The sequence below is a fragment of the Lytechinus variegatus genome, chromosome 11 (genome assembly GCF_018143015.1).
Source record: "Lytechinus variegatus isolate NC3 chromosome 11, Lvar_3.0, whole genome shotgun sequence".
Lineage (NCBI taxonomy): Eukaryota > Metazoa > Echinodermata > Echinoidea > Temnopleuroida > Toxopneustidae > Lytechinus > Lytechinus variegatus.
In genome coordinates, this window is record NC_054750.1 from 16,702,548 (window position 1) to 16,721,858 (window position 19,311).

The 19,311-nt window shown below is 36.6% G+C and overlaps 2 protein-coding genes across 2 annotated transcripts in view; both read left to right on the forward strand.

Annotated features, from left to right (window-relative positions):
• The window catches only part of LOC121424528 (arylsulfatase B-like), a 12,870-nt gene extending 8,963 nt beyond the window's left edge, over window positions 1-3,907 (forward strand). Inside the window, exons 3-7 of the mRNA XM_041620243.1 lie at window positions 573-757; window positions 1,589-1,796; window positions 2,311-2,563; window positions 2,933-3,123; window positions 3,440-3,907. Of these exons, the coding sequence (XP_041476177.1) occupies window positions 573-757; window positions 1,589-1,796; window positions 2,311-2,563; window positions 2,933-3,123; window positions 3,440-3,711 (1,109 nt within the window). The 3' untranslated portion in view covers window positions 3,712-3,907. The remainder of the gene's footprint in view (window positions 1-572; window positions 758-1,588; window positions 1,797-2,310; window positions 2,564-2,932; window positions 3,124-3,439) is intronic.
• Window positions 3,908-9,948: 6,041 nt separating this feature from the next.
• Window positions 9,949-17,471, forward strand: LOC121424529 (arylsulfatase B-like). Its single transcript, XM_041620245.1, has 7 exons — window positions 9,949-10,683; window positions 12,142-12,328; window positions 13,343-13,527; window positions 14,404-14,611; window positions 15,111-15,363; window positions 15,769-15,959; window positions 16,516-17,471. Exons 1-7 carry the CDS (start codon window positions 10,408-10,410, stop codon window positions 16,785-16,787), a joined length of 1,572 nt encoding a protein of 523 aa, XP_041476179.1. The 5' UTR covers window positions 9,949-10,407; the 3' UTR covers window positions 16,788-17,471.
• The last annotated feature ends 1,840 nt before the right edge of the window (window positions 17,472-19,311 follow it).

A 19,311-nucleotide genomic window follows, 5' to 3' on the forward strand; every position in this document is an offset into this window, starting at 1 on the left:
CTTCACCCATATTATATATAGGCCTGTGATGCATGGAAATGTCAGCATATTCAACATCCTTTTCAACATATTACATAATATTATTTTAGAAATGCTTCAGTTTCTTAACGCATATTAAAAAATTTAGTTGATCGCACTGTTCAACGGGATATTTTTTTTTCGGTGAACCCCCTAAGCACGTATTTTCTTAATCCCTTTTTACATTATCTTATAGCTCCATATCACATACATGCTGCCTATTTTGTTTTCATGAATTTATATAACAACAAAATAATGAGCCTGTAGAAAGAAATATTAATTTATTGTTGGTAATTCCCAGGTATTGGTTGTTTTAAGCTGCTTATGAATGTAGGTATACACAGTAAAAACACTGTTTAAGATTTTATACAACGCTGTTTACTATATGAACCTTACAGTATTTGTTTAACCGTTTAAACAATCATGTTTAATTATTGTAGATTAGATATTGAAAATTAAACTGTGTTGCTTAAGATTAAAACACTTGTTTAAACAGTTACTGTAAGGTTCATATAGTAAACAGCGTTGTATAATTTTTTTTTACTTTGTACAAGGATATCTCACCGGATCTGAAAACTACTACTTCCACAATCGTTCTTATACTGTCAATGGAAAGTATATAAGAGGCTATGATTTACGGGACAACAAGACACCGGCATTCCAGTACAAGGGACAGTATTCGACACATCTTTTTACTCAAAAAACCATTGATGTTATCAATACTCACGATAAGTCTAAGGTAGGGTACCTCTATCAGTTTGAAATAATTATAAAGAGAAAAGTAATGAAAATAGTGCTAATAATGAATTTAAAGGTTATAGTAATATAATAATTAATATCACAATTGTAAGAATCATTACTATTACATTACGACAATTTAATGATGAAGATTAGTGAGAATGAATTTTAATGATTATAATGATAATGAAACAACGGTGACTAAACTGATGATTGATGATTACGATGATGATGATAATTATGATGACGACGTCGACAACGATGAAGATGACGATAATTCAATTTACAAAAATATATATTCATAGGTTTTATATTTATTATAAACTCTACTTATATTTTGATCGACGAAGACTGCATCTCCTCAATCGACTGAACAAATATCCAAGTTGATTCATAATTCTGTAATCATGTTGAAGTCCGATACGCACCTAACTACAATTTTTTAAGATTAGTTTATAAAGTGATAAATTGACTGAAATTTCAGTATCCTTGGGTGGTCAATGGATATGTCCTCTCTAGACGTTGGAACTATAGTTGCAATCAAACCAAACTTGATTTTTAACCAGTCTGGAACGTTTGCAACCATATATATATATATCCAGTCCATAGCCAGGGAGGTTGAGGAGTTCGATTGACCCCCCCCCAAAAAAAAAAAAATACTAATTTAAAAAAATCGAGGATGAAATGGCCAACAATTTCGACATACGACTTAAAAAACAAGGCAAGGGATCATACAATGCGGCTAAAGGGCTGTACCTCCGTGCTCGCGTAAGGAATAATAATTGCAAACTGATGGTCAGCTGAATGAAGTACTTACTCTTATATCCCCTAGCCTTTCTTCCTGTACTTGGCGTTTCAAGCAGTTCACTTGCCCTTAGAAGTACCTCTCAAATACAAAGAGCCTTATGCGAACATCAGCGAGTTAAACAGAAGGACATATGCAGGAATGGTCACGTGTATGGATGAAGGCATAGGGAACATTACTCAGGCTCTTAAGAAAACGGGACTGTACAACAACACCATCATCATATTCTCGTCAGGTAAAGGGATCCATCTTTAATCATGAAACATGACATATTTTTCCCTTAAAATGTGGATTTGTGAGGGGTCAATTTGTTTTTACTCACACGGTATATAAGAAAAAATATAAACACCAAAGATATTTTATTTGGACTGGACATCAGATCAGGCTGCATCTATTTGCCGTGTGACATTGATGTAAGAAAATGCGATTATAAGAAGGAAACTAAATTTATCTATGCTGTGGATATATCTGCAGTCATATTTTAATTTCCCCTAGCTTCAATGCACATGACCGTTTGATTCTTTGATTAATTTTCATCAAATATTCACCTATATTTTCCTCTGATTTTTTCCTTTTTTTTTATAATCAACTTAATATTATCAGGGTGAACTCCCCCTTTAACGTCTTTCAGAACGTCTGTCCCGTTTTGTTCTCGCCATACCTAAAATACCGTTCGACGGTTCACGTTTCCTGCTCTCTTCATACCATTTCTGAAGATAAATGATTCCATTTGATTTTCATCTTGACAGATAATGGTGGACCAGTTCATGTTGGTGCAAATAACTGGCCTTTAAGGGGGTGCAAGGCCACACTCTGGGAGGGAGGGGTACGTGGTGTGGGGTTTGTTCACAGCCCCCTCTTTCCCCCATCAGTAACAGGAAGGATCAACCGTGAGTTTATTCACGTTAGCGACTGGCTACCAACCATCGTGACAGGGATTGCTGGAGGAAGCCTGAACGGCACCAAACCGTTAGATGGCTTCAACGTTTGGGACTCCATCAGGTATTGCCTCCCACTTGCCCCTCTCATCTTATCTACAACCTCCTGCAAATTAATAAATTAGAAGATATTGATCGGTAGATGTTAGCTGACAGAAATGGGCAGCGTCGCGATGTAAAAGAAAAAACACACACACATGTTGCATGTACCAAACAAAAGCAAATGAATGTTTTAATCATATCAATTATCATTGTAATTATGGAACGAACCCAAGTGGATTGTTCAATAGAGAATAACAGCCTACAACACTTTACTATAAATTGTCACTAATAACACGAATAAGTAATACCCAAACATTGCATTCATGTTGTCTCCGGTTGATGAATTTCTGTATAATATAATTTCCATGCATTTATGTATCTTGATTAAAAGTGGTATGGAACCCTCGCCTCGGAAAGAGCTCCTTCATAATCTTGATCCCCTCGTCGTGGCACCGGACGTCGAAAGCGATGATGGTGGTAGGGGAAGGATTCCTGGACGATTCAATACGTCACTACGTGCTGCTCTGCGTGTCGGTGATTGGAAGATACAGACAGGCACTGGAGAGAAAAATGAGATACCGAGTAAGTAGGCCTACTCCAAAGGGTCAAAGGTAATTTATTCGAGGATAATATGGTAAATTTATAAACACGTACTTCTTGGTTTAGTTTAACACCTTGTTGTCATTTTCAGCTTGGATCATCAAATTCTGGTTCTTATGTTCGTTTGAGCCATCCAAGTGCAGTCCTTTCCCCTTTCTAGGAATATCGATTATTCTAATATAGATGGATTCGAACTCTTTCAGTGAGATATTACAATAATTGTGTTAACCATTAATGTTTGAAGATTGTTGTGTGGTAATAATTTTGTCCTCTCTTCCTTGTATTCTGTATGTGAAAGGTCCACCTGGAAATTTCTGGAAGCCTCCTCCTGAATCGGGTCTTCCCGCCATTTACCCAGTTCAAAAACCGAATCAGAAAGTGTGGCTATTCAACATAACTGCTGATCCGCTAGAGAGGAACGATCTATCCGATAAATATCCGGATGTGGTGGAAATGCTTTTATGCAGGCTGCAGAACTATTATGAGGATTCGGTTCCGCCGCGATTTCCGCCCTCGGATATGAATGCGGATCCGGCTAAACACGGGGGTTTCTGGGGTCCGTGGGAATGAAACCGATGCTAAATGTGGGAGCGTTAACATTTTCTTGGGGTCTCGAAAAGCACCCTAAACACGGTCACACTACGGTCACTACATGCACCCCAGTAATTAATATCTTATATTGACGATCGAATTTCCATTATTTTATCAAAAGTCTTTATTCCAGACCCGATTGTTTAAAAAATAATAATATGAGCCCGAAGTCTCTTATTCCAGACCCAGTTGTTTAAAAATGATAATATAAGTCCAAGGTCTTTCTCCAGACCCAGTTGTTTCAAAAATTAAAACATAAGTCCAAAGTATTTTTTCCAGACCCGGTTGTTTAAAAAATGATAATATAAATCCAAAGTCTTTATTCCAGACCCGATTGTTTGAAAAATATTGATATAAGATCAAAGTCTATATTCCAGACCCGGTTTTTCAAAAATGATAATATAAGTCCAAAGTCTTTTCTCCAGACCCGGTTGTTTAAAAAATTATAATATAAATCCAAAGTCTTTATTCCAGACCCGTTTGTTTATTCCATTCAATTCAAAATTATTTATTAAAAATCCTTTCTTTGCAGCCAAAGCCGCGAATTGCGAAAGTTTACTTTTCAAACAAAATCATCAATAACAAGGTAAAAATAACTTATAGAACTACGGACAAATTTCAATATAGACATATGTGTAACAAAGTATTTCATAAATAAATTTAAATCAATACTCACTGATAAATGAAACAAAAATTGAAAATATTCAAAATAAATGTAAATATGAGTGGATACAGGAAATGAAATGGAAAGCAGAAATGAATAGAAATAGTTGAAGAGAGAAGAGAAGCAGAGAGGGGGAGAGAGAAGAGAAGAAATTGATAGTGGAAGGGAAGCTGAGAGAAAAGGGCGAAAAAGCAATTAGGTCACATGTTTTCATACATACTTGCAATGATACATATTTTGGCAGATTTTTGTGATTTCAATTAAAATATTAAGTTCACGACTAGATATCAGTGAATAATTGCTCATATGGAAGAAAAATATTTTGATTAACAAAGTAAAATGAGATGAAATGAAATGAAACTTGAGTTCTCCAACATAAAGAGAGCTCAACATTAGAATTATTATATAATCTGCATTTTACAAAAAGCAACAATCTTTTAATGATATCCTATTTAAAGAGTCCAATGAATGTTGAATAGCTTGGTATTATTATACATGTAACGATAGGGGAGGATAAATAAAAAAAACTACTCCTTGTAATCAATTCTTTTAGAGTTTAGGTGACGAATCAAAGAGGGCAAGGGGCCATTTCTAATCGTGAAGTTCGACGTCGCATCTTTACTATTCCAGTCGAGCTTCTGGTCTGATATTGACAAGTCCTATTTTGAGGTAGAAGATGATGCAGTTTAGACGTGGGGATTTGCATAGACTTCGCAAACGCAAGACATAGTTTGATCCGTCTATCTTCAAGAGACATCAGTTTTGACTGGAGTAAAGCATGCTCATATGAAGAATATGCTGCTCCAAAAATGATTCTAAGGGCACGTTTCTGAATACGTTCGATGACTTGTACTTGTTGTTTTGTTAGTGCTCCTGACCATACAGGTACAGCATATTCAACAACTGGTCTCACGAAACTAGTATATACAACTATAAGGTCCTGAAATGATAGACTATGATATTTCAAAGTGTGAAGAACATACAAACGACTATTTGCACGCTTGACCACATATTCAACATGTGTAGACCATTTCAAATCCGACTGGATATAGACACCAAGTAATTTCAAAGTATTGCTACGATGAAGAGACACATCATGGAGTGAGAGCACCGTCGGGTTTGATACATTTCTACAAAAACTTATGTCCATTGTGAAACACTTTTGTAAATTCAAACGCATTCCATTTGCGGTTGACCATTCATGTAATTCAGTAAGTGCAGACAAGAGTGTTGACGGGTCTCAACAAATGTAAGGTCATCCACATATTTGAAATGATCCACACATATGCATTGGTCCTTGATAAACTGAGTTCACTGGTTGCAGGGTCGTTGACCAATGTCAGAAACACAACCGGGCCTAATTTCGTGCCCTGGGGCACGCCCGCTGAAGTGATGCACCAATTCGATAGAGCTCCTTTGTATTTCACCCTTTGATGGCGCTCTGAAAGAAAGTTCTCGATCCACGCCACATGACTGCCCTGCACGCCCATGCCTAGCAGTTTGTTGATCGCTACTGTATGATCCACTCGATCGAAAGCTTTAGAAAAATCGGTGACGAGGACTTTAGAGGCTGAACCACCCTTATCAGCATGACTGTGGAGGATATGCAGAATGTCAATCAAACAGTGACTATTGGAAACACCCTTTAGGTTACCAAACTGAGCAGGATCCATCCTTGGCATCATTGATTGAAGAACATCCCTAGCAACAAAGTGCTCTGCTACCTTGGCAAAGGTGTCTGTTAGTGCAACTGGTCGCAGACTGTCTACGTGAGCAGGTGTAGTCTTTGGAAGAGGCGTAATGTGTGCTCGCTTCCACATTGGCGGAATAGACAGTTGGGTATAGGATGCATTGATGATATGGGTCAGAGGTTTAGTAAGTTTATATGCAAATAACCTGATAAACCTTGATGAGATCCCGTCTGGACCGCAAGATTTCCTAACCTTGACTCTGCACAGCTCCGTGAAGACTTCCCACAGAGTGACATGTCGAATAGGTTGAGATGGAAGGTAAGCTAGCTGGCAAGCGTTCTCTATCGATTGGATCGAGATCATCTGCCACAGAGGAAAACTTCTCACAAATTGTGTTTGCAATCTCTTTGTGGTCTGAGGGATCTTAATTCGGGACGCAGATTGAGATAGATGTGTCTTTACCTGACATCACACGAATTTGGCGGAACCATTCGCTCGGATAGTAGACTTGAGGTGTTGAATACGATCAATATGATACGATTCTTTGGCATTCTTTATTTCTCGTTTGATTTTGTTCCGCAATTGTCTCCATAAACATTGTTTATTGTCATGAAAGGCCTTTTGGCGTTTCTTGATAAGACCTTTAATGTAGGGGGTGATCCATACTCTATCAGTCGAGTGCATTTTGATAGTACGGGTAGGGAAATAAATCTCAATCGATTGGCGGAGTGTTTCGTAGAATGCAGTGCACTTGTCTGGAAAAAAGACTTTGGACTAATATTATAATTTTTGAAACAACCGGGTCTGGAAAAAGACTTTGGTCTTATATTATCATTTTTAAACAACTGGGTCTCGAATAAGAGATTTATTATTATTATTAAAAATAATATTAAACAATAATAATATGAGCCCGAAGTCTCTTATTCAAGACCCAGTTGTTTAAAAATTGATAATATAAGTCCAAAGTCTTTCTCCAGACCTGGTTGTTTCAAAAATTATAATATATGTCCGAAGTCTGTTTTCCAGACCCGGTTGTTTCAAAATTTATGATATAAAGCCAAAGTCTTCATTCCAGACCCAGTTTTTTCAAAAATAATAATATGAGCCCAAAGTCTTTATTCCAGACCCGGTTGCTTCAAAAATGATAATATAAGTCCAAAGTCATTTCTCCAGACCCGGTTGTTTAAAAAATTACATTATAAGTCCATAGTCTTTTTTCCAGTCCCGATTGTTTAACAAATTGTAATACAAGTCCAAAGTCTTTTTTCCAGACCCGGTTGTTTCAAAAATTATAATATAAGTCCAAAGTCTTTATTCCAGACCCGGTTGTTTCAAAAATTATAATATAATGCCAAAGTCTTTTTTCAAGACCCGGTTGTTTCAAAAATTATAATATAAGTCCAAAGTCTTTATTCCAGACCCGGTTGTTTCAAAAATTATAATATAATGCCAAAGTCTTTTTTCCAGACCCGGTTGTTTCAAAAATTATAATATAAGTCCAAAGTCTTTATTCCAGACCCGGTTGTTTAAAAAATTATAATATAAGTCCAAAGTCTTTATTCCAGACCCGGTTGTTTAAAAAATTATAATATAAGTCCAAAGTCTTTATTCCAGACCCGGTTGTTTCAAAAATTATAATATAAGTCCAACGTCTTTTTTCCAGACCCGGTTGTTTAAAAAATTATAATATAAGTCCAAAGTCTTTATTCCAGACCCGGTTGTTTCAAAAATTATAATATAAGTCCAACGTCTTTTTTCCAGACCCGGTTGTTTAACAAATTATTATATAAGTCCAAAGTCTTTTTTCCAGACCCAGTTGTTTAAAAAAATATAATACAAATCCAAAGCCTTCATTCCAGACCCGGTTGTTGTGAAAAAGTCATCCTTTTTACGTGTTATTTTGGTCGCGCATGGTATCCACTCGTCAATGTAAGTGCCCCCCCCCCCGGGTGTCACAGACGTTTTCAAGACAGCGGAAATCCGCCTGACCTTTTTTTTTCTTAAAAAAAAAAAAATCTTGATTTCTCTACCTATATACGCAGGCGCAGATCGACGGCTAGACATATTAAAGTGCCTGGGACCTAATATGCCCCATATGCTAAATGTATTACCCCCCCCCATTGGTTAATTGAGAAAACTCAATCCCTTCATTCCATTCATATTTCTGCATGATGCTTCGCAGTAGTTCATGCTGTATGATCTACTTGCTAGAATCACAATCATAATGGTCATTTTTACGTTTTTATACACGGTTTTGGAAAAAAAAGTTGGGGCTGAAGCCCCCCAGCCGACCCCGGCCTCTCCCGCTTTTGAAGTCCTTCTTCAGCAAAACTTGTCCAGGGCACATGAAAATCCAAGAATCTTAAAGGTATTGTTTAACTTTGTGAGCAGCCGATTTAAAAAATTCTCAAACCAAGATGAAACATGTGTACAAGTGCATGTATTAGAACTAATAAACCCTGAAAACAACCATTATTGAGAATAAAAAGCTAAAACTACAAGACAAACCCCGATTTTGTAAATAGGCGTCTTATAGACACCTGAATAGTACACATAAGTGTATGGGATGAAATTAAGATGGTGTTTCCGGTCACTTTATATTTCAATGTTTGAAGCACAAAATAATTATTTTCGAACGCAATTTTTTCTGGGCTTCATTTTTGTAACATATCACAGACACAGGTGACAAGTGTGACCTTCTAGTTCATATTTTTTAAAAGTCAAACCAATGTTAACCAATGACTTTAATATCATTACTGCTTTTTTATTACGCAGTTTTTAATTCCTCTTCTTTTTCTTCATCAAAGGAGGCGAGTTTCCTGTAATTTTACCATATGTTGTCTCAGTCTATGATTTGTTTCGTGTTAGGTGCTGGAGCCTGGCGAGTTCACATGTCATTAATAGGAATGTGGAGGCATGCTCTTGCTGTTGTCTAGGGCATGCCTCCTCATTTCATTTTCTTTGCTTTCATTTCTACTTTTCATATTTAATTATTCAATTTCGAATAATTTTTGTATTACATTGTACAATTTTTGTATGTTTTTTTATGGCCGAATAAATAATAAATAATAATGATAATAATAATAACTAGATTTTAATTCGTCATGAGGACGAATTAGGTGGTCTGTCATGATTTTCATTCAGTGTCGGCTAATGTATGGAATGAATCACTTAGATATGATTGATAATCTTGATCATAGACATCATAGGAATATATTTTGACCATTACTAAATGTGATTATTAATATGGTGGTGACAATCGTCAGGCATACATATTCAAACAGATACATACAAGATAGATGATTATATATATAGATGGATGGATCGATGGATGGCTGAAGTGATGGATGGAGAGATAAATGATAGGTGGTTATATTAATAAAACATCGATAGACAGACATATAGATTGAAATGCTCAAAATGACCTGAAACGTACCTAAAATTAATAATAATTGATTTTGAGCATTTTTTATTTTGACGCGTGCGTACGTGTGCGTCACGACCTTAACATGACCTTTGATGGCCTTGACAGATAACTTTTGACCTAAAGTCTACACCCGGAGCCTACATGCTGTAAATATGATAGCTTATTGATAATCCGTTATTTTGATATGATGAAATGAAGAATTTTACAAAATGGCGCCTAGATGACGTCATCACAATCAGATGACCTTGAAAAGCTTATTATGGCATCTCTAAGATAGACTGTGTGAATGACATGAAGTTAAGTAAAATTGATAAAGCCGATTCGGAGAAAACTTGGCGACAAGAATTTAATTCTGACGAAATTAATAGGTGATCCGTCACAGACAGACCACCTAATAAAGAAAGAAAATTTTGACGAAATTAAGAGGTGATCTGTCGTTGACAGACCACCTAATAATAAAATAGAATGAAAACCCCGCGGTTGAAAAGCGCAGCATGACAAAACAATTATTGATCACAACGTGTATAACAAAGAATAGTGTGTTTGATCTGTTCTTTGTAAGGTCGATGCTGGGTCCATGGTTAGGTCCCTATATTGCATATCGTAAACGCATTCAGCGGCTGCATATACCGCATGTATAACAATAACATTTCAGTGACAAATGCATCATATGGGACTGCGAAGCTTGGCGCCGGAAATATATTGCTTCTGTGTGAAGAGGAGGTATTGAAGTCTCAGTACGTTAACATGGTTGTGGGCGCCGACAATAATTAACTCCTGCAATATCATTTATGTTAATCCGCATATCGGTGATGAGTTTGGTATGATAACTGTGACGATGACATGCAACAGATCATAGCGTGGACCTACTATCATAGCTGCAGAAGTTTAGGATGGCCTTGAAATATCTACTACCAGTTGTCGTCCTGTATTGGTCACTGGAAACTGTTACTTCAGATCCTTCGCATTCTCCCCGACCAAATGTCATATTCATCCTCGCAGACGACTTGGGACACAACGACGTCAGTTATATCGGTCGCGAGCATGGATCGGCGATACAGACGCCTCACATTGACCGGTTAGCTGAGGGAGGGGTCAGATTGGATAAATATTATGTCCAGCCAATCTGCACCCCTACTAGGAGCCAGCTACTATCAGGGAGGTACCAGGTAATAACTTATGTTTTAAATTTCTTCTATGTAGATTCATTCTTCATGTGAGATAATTCACTCTATTGAAGTCTGATTACTTATATTTTTTTCTCTTATCTCTGTCTGTGTCTCTACTTTTGACCTCCCTGATATAAAAAAAAAACCCTCTTGATTTCTTTATGCTGTGTATGCTAGCTGAGATTGACCTTAGTAGGTTCAGGAAATGCAATCATCATTGAGTGCACAAGTGTATTATTTAAACGTGCTATATATTCGAGTAGAAATATCTCTAATAATTAGGAGCACAATATGCAGGACATAATGAGCATGGTGATAAAAAGACATCGCTGATATAAATAATAGACCTATTGTTAACGTACTGATCTTAATAAAACAGAAAACCCGACCCGGCCTTTTCTGAAAATCCATTTACAAATTAACATGAATATTCTTCTTATAGTCTTATTTCTTTTAATAAAGGAAAAGAAGACAATTTAGATGCAGAGGATGAATGCGTTGAAAAGCACAGAGACCCACTAGAAGCTGATCAAATTGTTCAAGTTCTGCTTTTACTTTCCTCATCTACACACGTCCCCACGTGATTCCATGACAATTGCTCCGTTGCAAATTCCACACACAAATGGAATGACCAACTTCATTCCTGCATTTAACACTATACCCTATCCTAAACATAACCCTAAACCTTACATAAATGATATAACTTTATTGTTGCAACCCTAACCCTGACTTAGACGAAATGAAGCCCAGAGGCCCGTTGCAGAAAGAGTTGCAATCAATCGCAACTCTAAAAATCATGCGCAACTTGATTTTCAACCAATCAACAGCGCGCATTTAACGCAACTCTTTCTGCAACGGGCCCCAGAGCAATTATCGCCGGAGCAAATGTTGTGTCACCGCCACATTTGCATAATCCACAATGTTAACACAAAGCGAACGTTCCGGCCGCCGCTGCCCCTGAAATTTTTGTGAAACAGGGGAATCATAGGTAGATTTTAAATCCTCCTTGTTCGTACTCAGTGAGTACGAACAAGGAGGATTTAAAATCTACCTATGATTCCCCTGTTTCACATTTTGTACAATAGGCTCCTATCCAAATTATCTGCAAGTATAGTTATGAATTCTGGGGCCCGTTGCAGAAAGAGTTGCAATCAAACGCAACTCTAAAAATCATGCGCAACTTGATTTTCAACCAATCAACAGCGCGCATTTTGGACTTACGATTGATTTTTGGACTTGCGTTTAAACGCAACTCTTTCTGCAACAGACCCCAGATGAACTTAATTTTGCGCCACATAACAATTGCATGCAATTCTGCTATTTGAAATATGAAGAATATTGCAAATGAATCAACTTGATAAGGGCGGACAATTTTTTTTTTTTTTTGGGGGGGGTCGAGTTCTAGTGGTCATGACACATGGGCCCTTCCCCTCTGATGTTTTTTCTTTCATTTCAAAGATCCACACAGGTCTCCAGCACAGTATAATTCATCCTGCCCAGCCGAACTGTCTTCCTCTAGATGAGGTGACTCTCCCCCAGAAATTGAAAGAGCAGGGCTATGCCACTCATATGGTCGGGAAATGGCATCTTGGATTCTATAAAGCCGCCTGCATGCCAACGGAAAGGGGCTTCGATTCGTATTTTGGTAAGGGAAATCGTTATGACTGGTTTAGACTAGACTGTTCCAAAGAGGCGGAGGGGGCATGCAAAGGGGCAATGCCTCCTGCACTACCTCTTTTTTGTTTGTCAATTATTTTAAAGCCAATATCCCTTGTAATATGGTGTCGGCTTTTGACCTCTGATATAGGACCCTATTGTGTTGTTTTTAAGAAACTCCATGTAAGGGCAACAATTATACACCGCTACCACCAGGTCAATTTTGGACCCGCCACCGGCCCTTGTATGAATTCAACATGACATTTACATGTAATTCTATCAGTTTACAGGGCAAATAAAAGTTCAATCAAGAAATCCGCAGTGAATAGGCATGTTTAATTTACCAAGGGCAGTCACTTCACCCGGGTCACTTCAGTTTTGTAATTGCTCTAAATGAGTGTCGAGTTTCCTGATGAAAACCATGACTTCACCCATATTATATATTGGCCTGTGAAGCATGAAAATGTCAGCATATTCAACATCCTTTTCAACATATTATATGATATTATTTTAGAAATGCTTCAGTTTCTTAACACATATTGAAAAATTTAGTTATGATGATCGCACTGTTCAACGGTATGGGGTTTTTTCGGTGAACCCCCTAAGCAGGTATTTCCTTAATCGTTTTTTACATTATCTTATAGCTCCATATCACGTACGTGCTGCCTATTTTGTTTGCATGAATTTATATAACAACAAAATAATGAGCCTGTAGAAAGAAATATTAATTTCTTTTTGGTAATCTCCAGGTATTGTTTTTTTTAAGCTGCTTATGAATGTAGGTATACACAGTAAAAACACTGTTTAAGATTTTATACAACGCTGTTTACTATATGAACCTTACAGTATTTGTTTAACCGTTTAAACAATCATGTTTAATTATTGTAGATTAGATATTGAAAATTAAACTGTGTTGCTTAAGATTAAAACACTTGTTTAAACAGTTACTGTAAGGTTCATATAGTAAACAGCGTTGTATATATATTTTTTTACTTTGTACAAGGATATCTCACCGGATCTGAAAACTACTACTTCCACAATCGTTCTTATACTGTCAATGGAAAGTATATAAGAGGCTATGATTTACGGGACAACAAGACACCGGCATTCCAGTACAAGGGACAGTATTCGACACATCTTTTTACTCAAAAAACCATTGATGTTATCAATACTCACGATAAATCTAAGGTAGGGTACCTCTATCAGTTTGAAATAATTATAAAGAGAAAAGTAATGAAAATAGTGCTAATAATGAATTTAAAGGTTATAGTAATATAATAATTAATATCACAATTGTAAGAATCATTACTATTACATTACGACAATTTAATGATGAAGATTAGTGAGAATGAATTTTAATGATTATAATGATAATGAAACAACGGTGACTAAACTGATGATTGATGATTACGATGATGATGATAATTATGATGACGACGTCGACAACGATGAAGATGACGATAATTCAATTTACAAAAATATATATTCATAGGTTTTATATTTATTATAAACTCTACTTATATTTTGATCGACGAAGACTGCATCTCCTCAATCGACTGAACAAATATCCAAGTTGATTCATAATTCTGTAATCATGTTGAAGTCCGATACGCACCTAACTACAATTTTTTAAGATTAGTTTATAAAGTGATAAATTGACTGAAATTTCAGTATCCTTGGGTGGTCAATGGATATGTCCTCTCTAGACGTTAGAACTATAGTTGCAATCAAACCAAACTTGATTTTTAACTATTCTGGAACGTTTGCAACCATATATATATATATATATATATATATATATATATATATATATATATATATATATATATATATATCCAGTCCATAGCCAGGGAGGTTGAGGAGTTCGATTGACCCCCCCAAAAAAAAAATACTAATTTAAAAAAATCGAGGATGAAATGGCCAACAATTTCGACATACGACTTAAAAAACAAGGCAAGGGATCATACAATGCGGCTAAAGGGCTGTACCTCCGTGCTCGCGTAAGGAATAATAATTGCAAACTGATGGTCAGCTGAATGAAGTACTTACTCTTATATCCCCTAGCCTTTCTTCCTGTACTTGGCGTTTCAAGCAGTTCACTCGCCCTTAGAAGTACCTCTCAAATACAAGGAGCCTTATGCGAACATCAGCGAGTTAAACAGAAGGACATATGCAGGAATGGTCACGTGTATGGATGAAGGCATAGGGAACATTACTCAGGCTCTTAAGGACACGGGACTGTACAACAACACCATCATCATATTCTCGTCAGGTAAAGGGATCCATCTTTAATCATGAAACATGACATATTTTTTCCTTAAAATGTGGATTTGTGAGGTGTCAATTTGTTTTTACTCACACGGTATATAAGAAAAAATATAAACACCAAAGATATTTTATTTGGACTGGACATCAGATCAGGCTGCATCTATTTGCCGTGTGACATTGATGTAAGAAAATGCGATTATAAAAAGGAAACTAAATTTATCTATGCTGTGGATATATCTGCAGTCATATTTTAATTTCCCCTAGCTTCAATGCACATGACCGTTTGATTCTTTGATTAATTTTCATCAAATATTCACCAATATTTTCCCTTTTTTATAATCAACTTAATATTATCAGGGTGAACTACCCCTTTAACGTCTTTTAGTACGTCTGTCCCTTTTTGTTCTCGCCATACCTAAAATACCGTTCGACGGTTCACGTTTCCTGCTCTGTTCATACCATTTCTGAAGATAAATGATTCCATTTGATTTTCATCTCGACAGATAATGGTGGACCAGTTCATGTTGGTGCAAATAACTGGCCTTTAAGGGGGTGCAAGGACACACTTTGGGAGGGAGGGGTACGTGGTGTGGGGTTTGTTCACAGCCCCCTCTTACCCCCATCAGTAACAGGAAGGATCAACCGTGAGTTTATCCACGTTAGCGACTGGCTACCAACCATCGTGGCAGGGATTGCTGGAGGTGGCCTGAACGGCACCAAACCGTTAGATGGCTTCAACGTTTGGAACTCCATCAGGTATTGCTTCTCACTAGCCCCTCTCATCTTATCTACAACCTTCTTCCCACTTGCCCCTCTCATCTTATCTATAACAACCTCCTGCAAATGATGAATAAATTAGCAGATATTGATCGGTAGATGTTAGCTGACAGAAATGGGCAGCGTCGCGATGTAAAAGAAAAAAAAACACACATGTTGCATGTACCAAACAAAAGCAAATGAATGTTTTAATCATATTAATTATCATTGTAATTATGGAACGAACCCAAGTGAATTGTTCAGTAGAGAATAACAGCCTACAACACTTTACTATAAATTGTCACTAATAACATGAATAAGTAATACCCCAACATTGAATTCATGTGTCTCCGGTTGATGAATTTCTGTATAATATAATTTCCATGTATGTATCTTGATTAAAAGTGGCATGGAACCCTCGCCTCGGAAAGAGCTCCTTCATAATCTGGATCCCCTCGTCGTGGCACCGGACGTCGAAAGCGATGATGATAACAAGGGAAGGATTCCCGGACGATTCAATACTTCACTGCGTGCTGCTCTGCGTGTCGGTGATTGGAAGATACAGACAGGCACTGGAGAGAAAAATGAGATACCGAGTAAGTAGGCCTACTCCAAAGGATCGATCAAATGTCATTTAGGCCTATTTTATGGGATAATAGTGAATTTATAAACACTGATATATGGAGTGAGTTCCTGGTTTAGTTTAACACCTTGTTGTTGTCATTGTCGACCTGGATCAAATTTTGGTTCTTATGTTCGTTTGAGCCATTCAAGTGCACTGTAAACACTGCGGTGTTAAAACTGACACCAATTGGTGTTAATAGACCACACCCTGAGGTGTTAAAATTACACCCTAGAGATTAAACATAACACTAAAGAGTGTAAATGTAACAACAAAAGGTGTTGTAATAACACCTGTAGGTGTAAAACTTACACCACCAATTTAACACCGGTGTAAAATTACTACTGTGGTCCTCTATGTACACCGGTTAACACCACAGTTTTTGCTGTGTGCAGTCCTTTCTCCTTCTTAGATGGTTTAAACTTTTTCAACGAAATATTACAATACTATTTATTAATCATTTATGTTTAAAGATTGTTGTATGGTTTATACTTATGTCCCCTCTTCCTTTTTATTTCTTTATGTGAAAGGTCCACCTGCAAATTTCTGGAAGCCTCCTCCTGAATCGGGTCTTCCCGCTATTTACCCAGTTCAAAAACCGAATCAGAAAGTGTGGCTCTTCAACATAACTGCTGATCCGCTGGAGAGGAACGATCTATCGGATAAATATCCGGATGTGGTGGAAATGCTTTTACGCAGGCTGCAGAACTATTATGAGGATTCGGTTCCGCCGAGATTTCCGCCCTCGGATATGAATGCGGATCCGGCTAGACACGGGGGTGTCTGGGGTCCGTGGGAATGAAACCGATCCTAAATGGGGTAGGGTTTCATCAACATTTTCTTTTGTCAGACAAGTTGTCAGATTGTAATTCAGAGGTCACTACATGCGCCCCAGAAATTTATTAATATCATATATCGACAATCAAATTTCCATTATTTTTTTAAACGCGCTCAAAATACAAACATAATATATACTCTAATACGAATCATCAATCGTGTGAAACTACGAACACTGGCTTTTCGAAGAATTCTACTGATTGTATGTTCTAATTAACCTACGATTAATTAGAAAAGTATCTATATGATATCCGAAGATCCACAATGCATATTGATCTTAATGTTGAAGAAGTCAAATTTCAGGAGTTGAAACGAACATGTTTGGGGAGTTACTGTTGCCTTTTTATATCGGTATAATCTTTATTTGAATGTCATTTTAGGGTACTAGCCTCGATAGGCCTTCGGTCTTTGCTGGTCCCTGCTTCCGATTTGTCGTGCTCTTAATTTGTTGTAAATTGTTGTCTTTTGAATTGCATTTTGAATTTTTTATCCCTTGCCTCTATTATATTTTCAAGACTTGTTTTATAATGTACGTTTTTATCTTGGATGCAATGAAAGGCCATCATGGGCAAATCAATCAATCATTAATCAATCAATCAGTCAATCAATCAATCATTAATCAATCAATCAATCAGTCAATCAATCAATCAGTCAATCAATCATCAATCAATCAATCAATCAATCAATCAGTCAGTCAGTCAGTCAGTCAGTCAGTCAATCAATCAATCAATCAATCAATCAGTCAGTCAGTCAGTCATTTAGTCAGTCAATCAATCAATCAATCAATCATTCAATCAATCAATCAATCAATCCATCAATCAATCAACAGATCTACGTGAATGTGATATGTTACATGAAATTTGGAACAAACTCTAATAAAACATTTATATTGTATATTGTCTTTCTATATTTCAAAAAGTGTATTACGTGCATAAAAATTGCGTTTTATTCCCATTATGAGTTATATATTTCTTAGCATCACCAAAGACCCAAAATAGTAGGGGGACATTTGATATTATGTCCCCCTACTATTTTGAGTAGGGGGACACGTCCCCCCTGGGATTTCCGCCCATGCTTCAAATAAAAGTACTGCGTTTTTCCGGAGCTAATGAAGTGTCATTTGTTGTGATTCGTTATTACATTCTCTTGAATTGTTGAAACTGTATGATACTGTATAATATCAATAAACAGATTTTTAAATTCCAACATTTCACCTAAATTTTGTGATCTTTTTGTACCTGATTTCAAATGTGAATGGTTTTGATACCTATCTAGAATCCAACTATATGATTAAGAATATAGAAAATGTGATCTTTCAAAATAATCAAATAATAAAAAAATCGGATCTTTAACCCTAAAACGACTGGCCTAATTCGATGCCTAAGAAAACTAGGGGGGTGGCTGATTCAGCCCCCATCCCATAATGATCTCAGTCTGTCGATCGCGTGATCGCGACGAAAATCGGCACGCGCGTTGCCCTTGTGTATTTCTATGTTTTTTTTAAATACAGCTTTCAAAGACCGTTTCAGAAACATAGTTAGATTTCTCTTTTTTTGTCACACCATGGGCACTGGCGAAGTGTGTGACTTTGGCTTCCATTTTGTTCTACTCTATTATTGTATACTTAGATGCCAAGCAGACCACTTTTATGAATATATATATAAATTTATATATATATAAGTTTACTTCTACCAATCGCTGTTGAGTTGTGAATATTGAACATAATAAATGAATAAATAAATGGTGTACTAAGTCATCTGTTGAGTTGACCTCGCCTCATCTCATTATATATATATATGTATATTCACAACATTAAATACAAGAGGAAAAATAACACGAAGACGCCGTTATAAAACTTTATTTCAAATATTTTACTACATAGAGTTTATCCATACATACATTCATGCACCCACACATCCGTTAAAACTTTGTAAAAAAATATCAATCCTACATAACATAGCATAAGCCATACTGTAATCAGTTACTAACGGCAGCTTTTCTAAATATCGATATGTAAATCCATAATTATATGACCCGAAAATATCTAACGGGGGGGGGGTGTAAAGTAATAATGATAAACTGATAGAGCCTTGCCATTATGGTTTGTATTTCAGATGATACTTTCAAAGTTCAAACAGTTAAAACTCGTGTAAAACAATGGCGGATTCAGTCGTGATCTGAAAAGTGAGGGCACATACAACAACGCTTAAATAGTTATTTTAAGCTCAGTTTTATCATCATAAAAATCTGCCAACTTTATTTCCAAAAGATCCGTGTTGCTAAACAATTACAAAAACAAGGCGAGATAAAAGTCCACTTTCTTTAACAATTTTCATTTTCATATGTACTTGTCGCGAAATTTGAGCGAAAATGCGTGCTATGTACCTTCTTGCGATATTGTTCAACTTAGAATGTTAACCTATGCAATATTTGGAGCACCATTTACAGGTATACCACAAAAACAGGAAGGTAAAAAATGATTCTACCTC

Coding starts and splice junctions, on each gene's coding strand:
- LOC121424529 (XM_041620245.1), top strand. CDS start 10,408: ATGGCCTTGAAATATCTACTACCAGTTGTCGTCCTGTATTGGTCACTG. Junction 13,528..14,403: donor ATACTCACGATAAATCTAAG/GTAGGGTACCTC, acceptor TATATCCCCTAG/CCTTTCTTCCTGTACTTGGC. Junction 15,364..15,768: donor AACGTTTGGAACTCCATCAG/GTATTGCTTCTC, acceptor CTTGATTAAAAG/TGGCATGGAACCCTCGCCTC.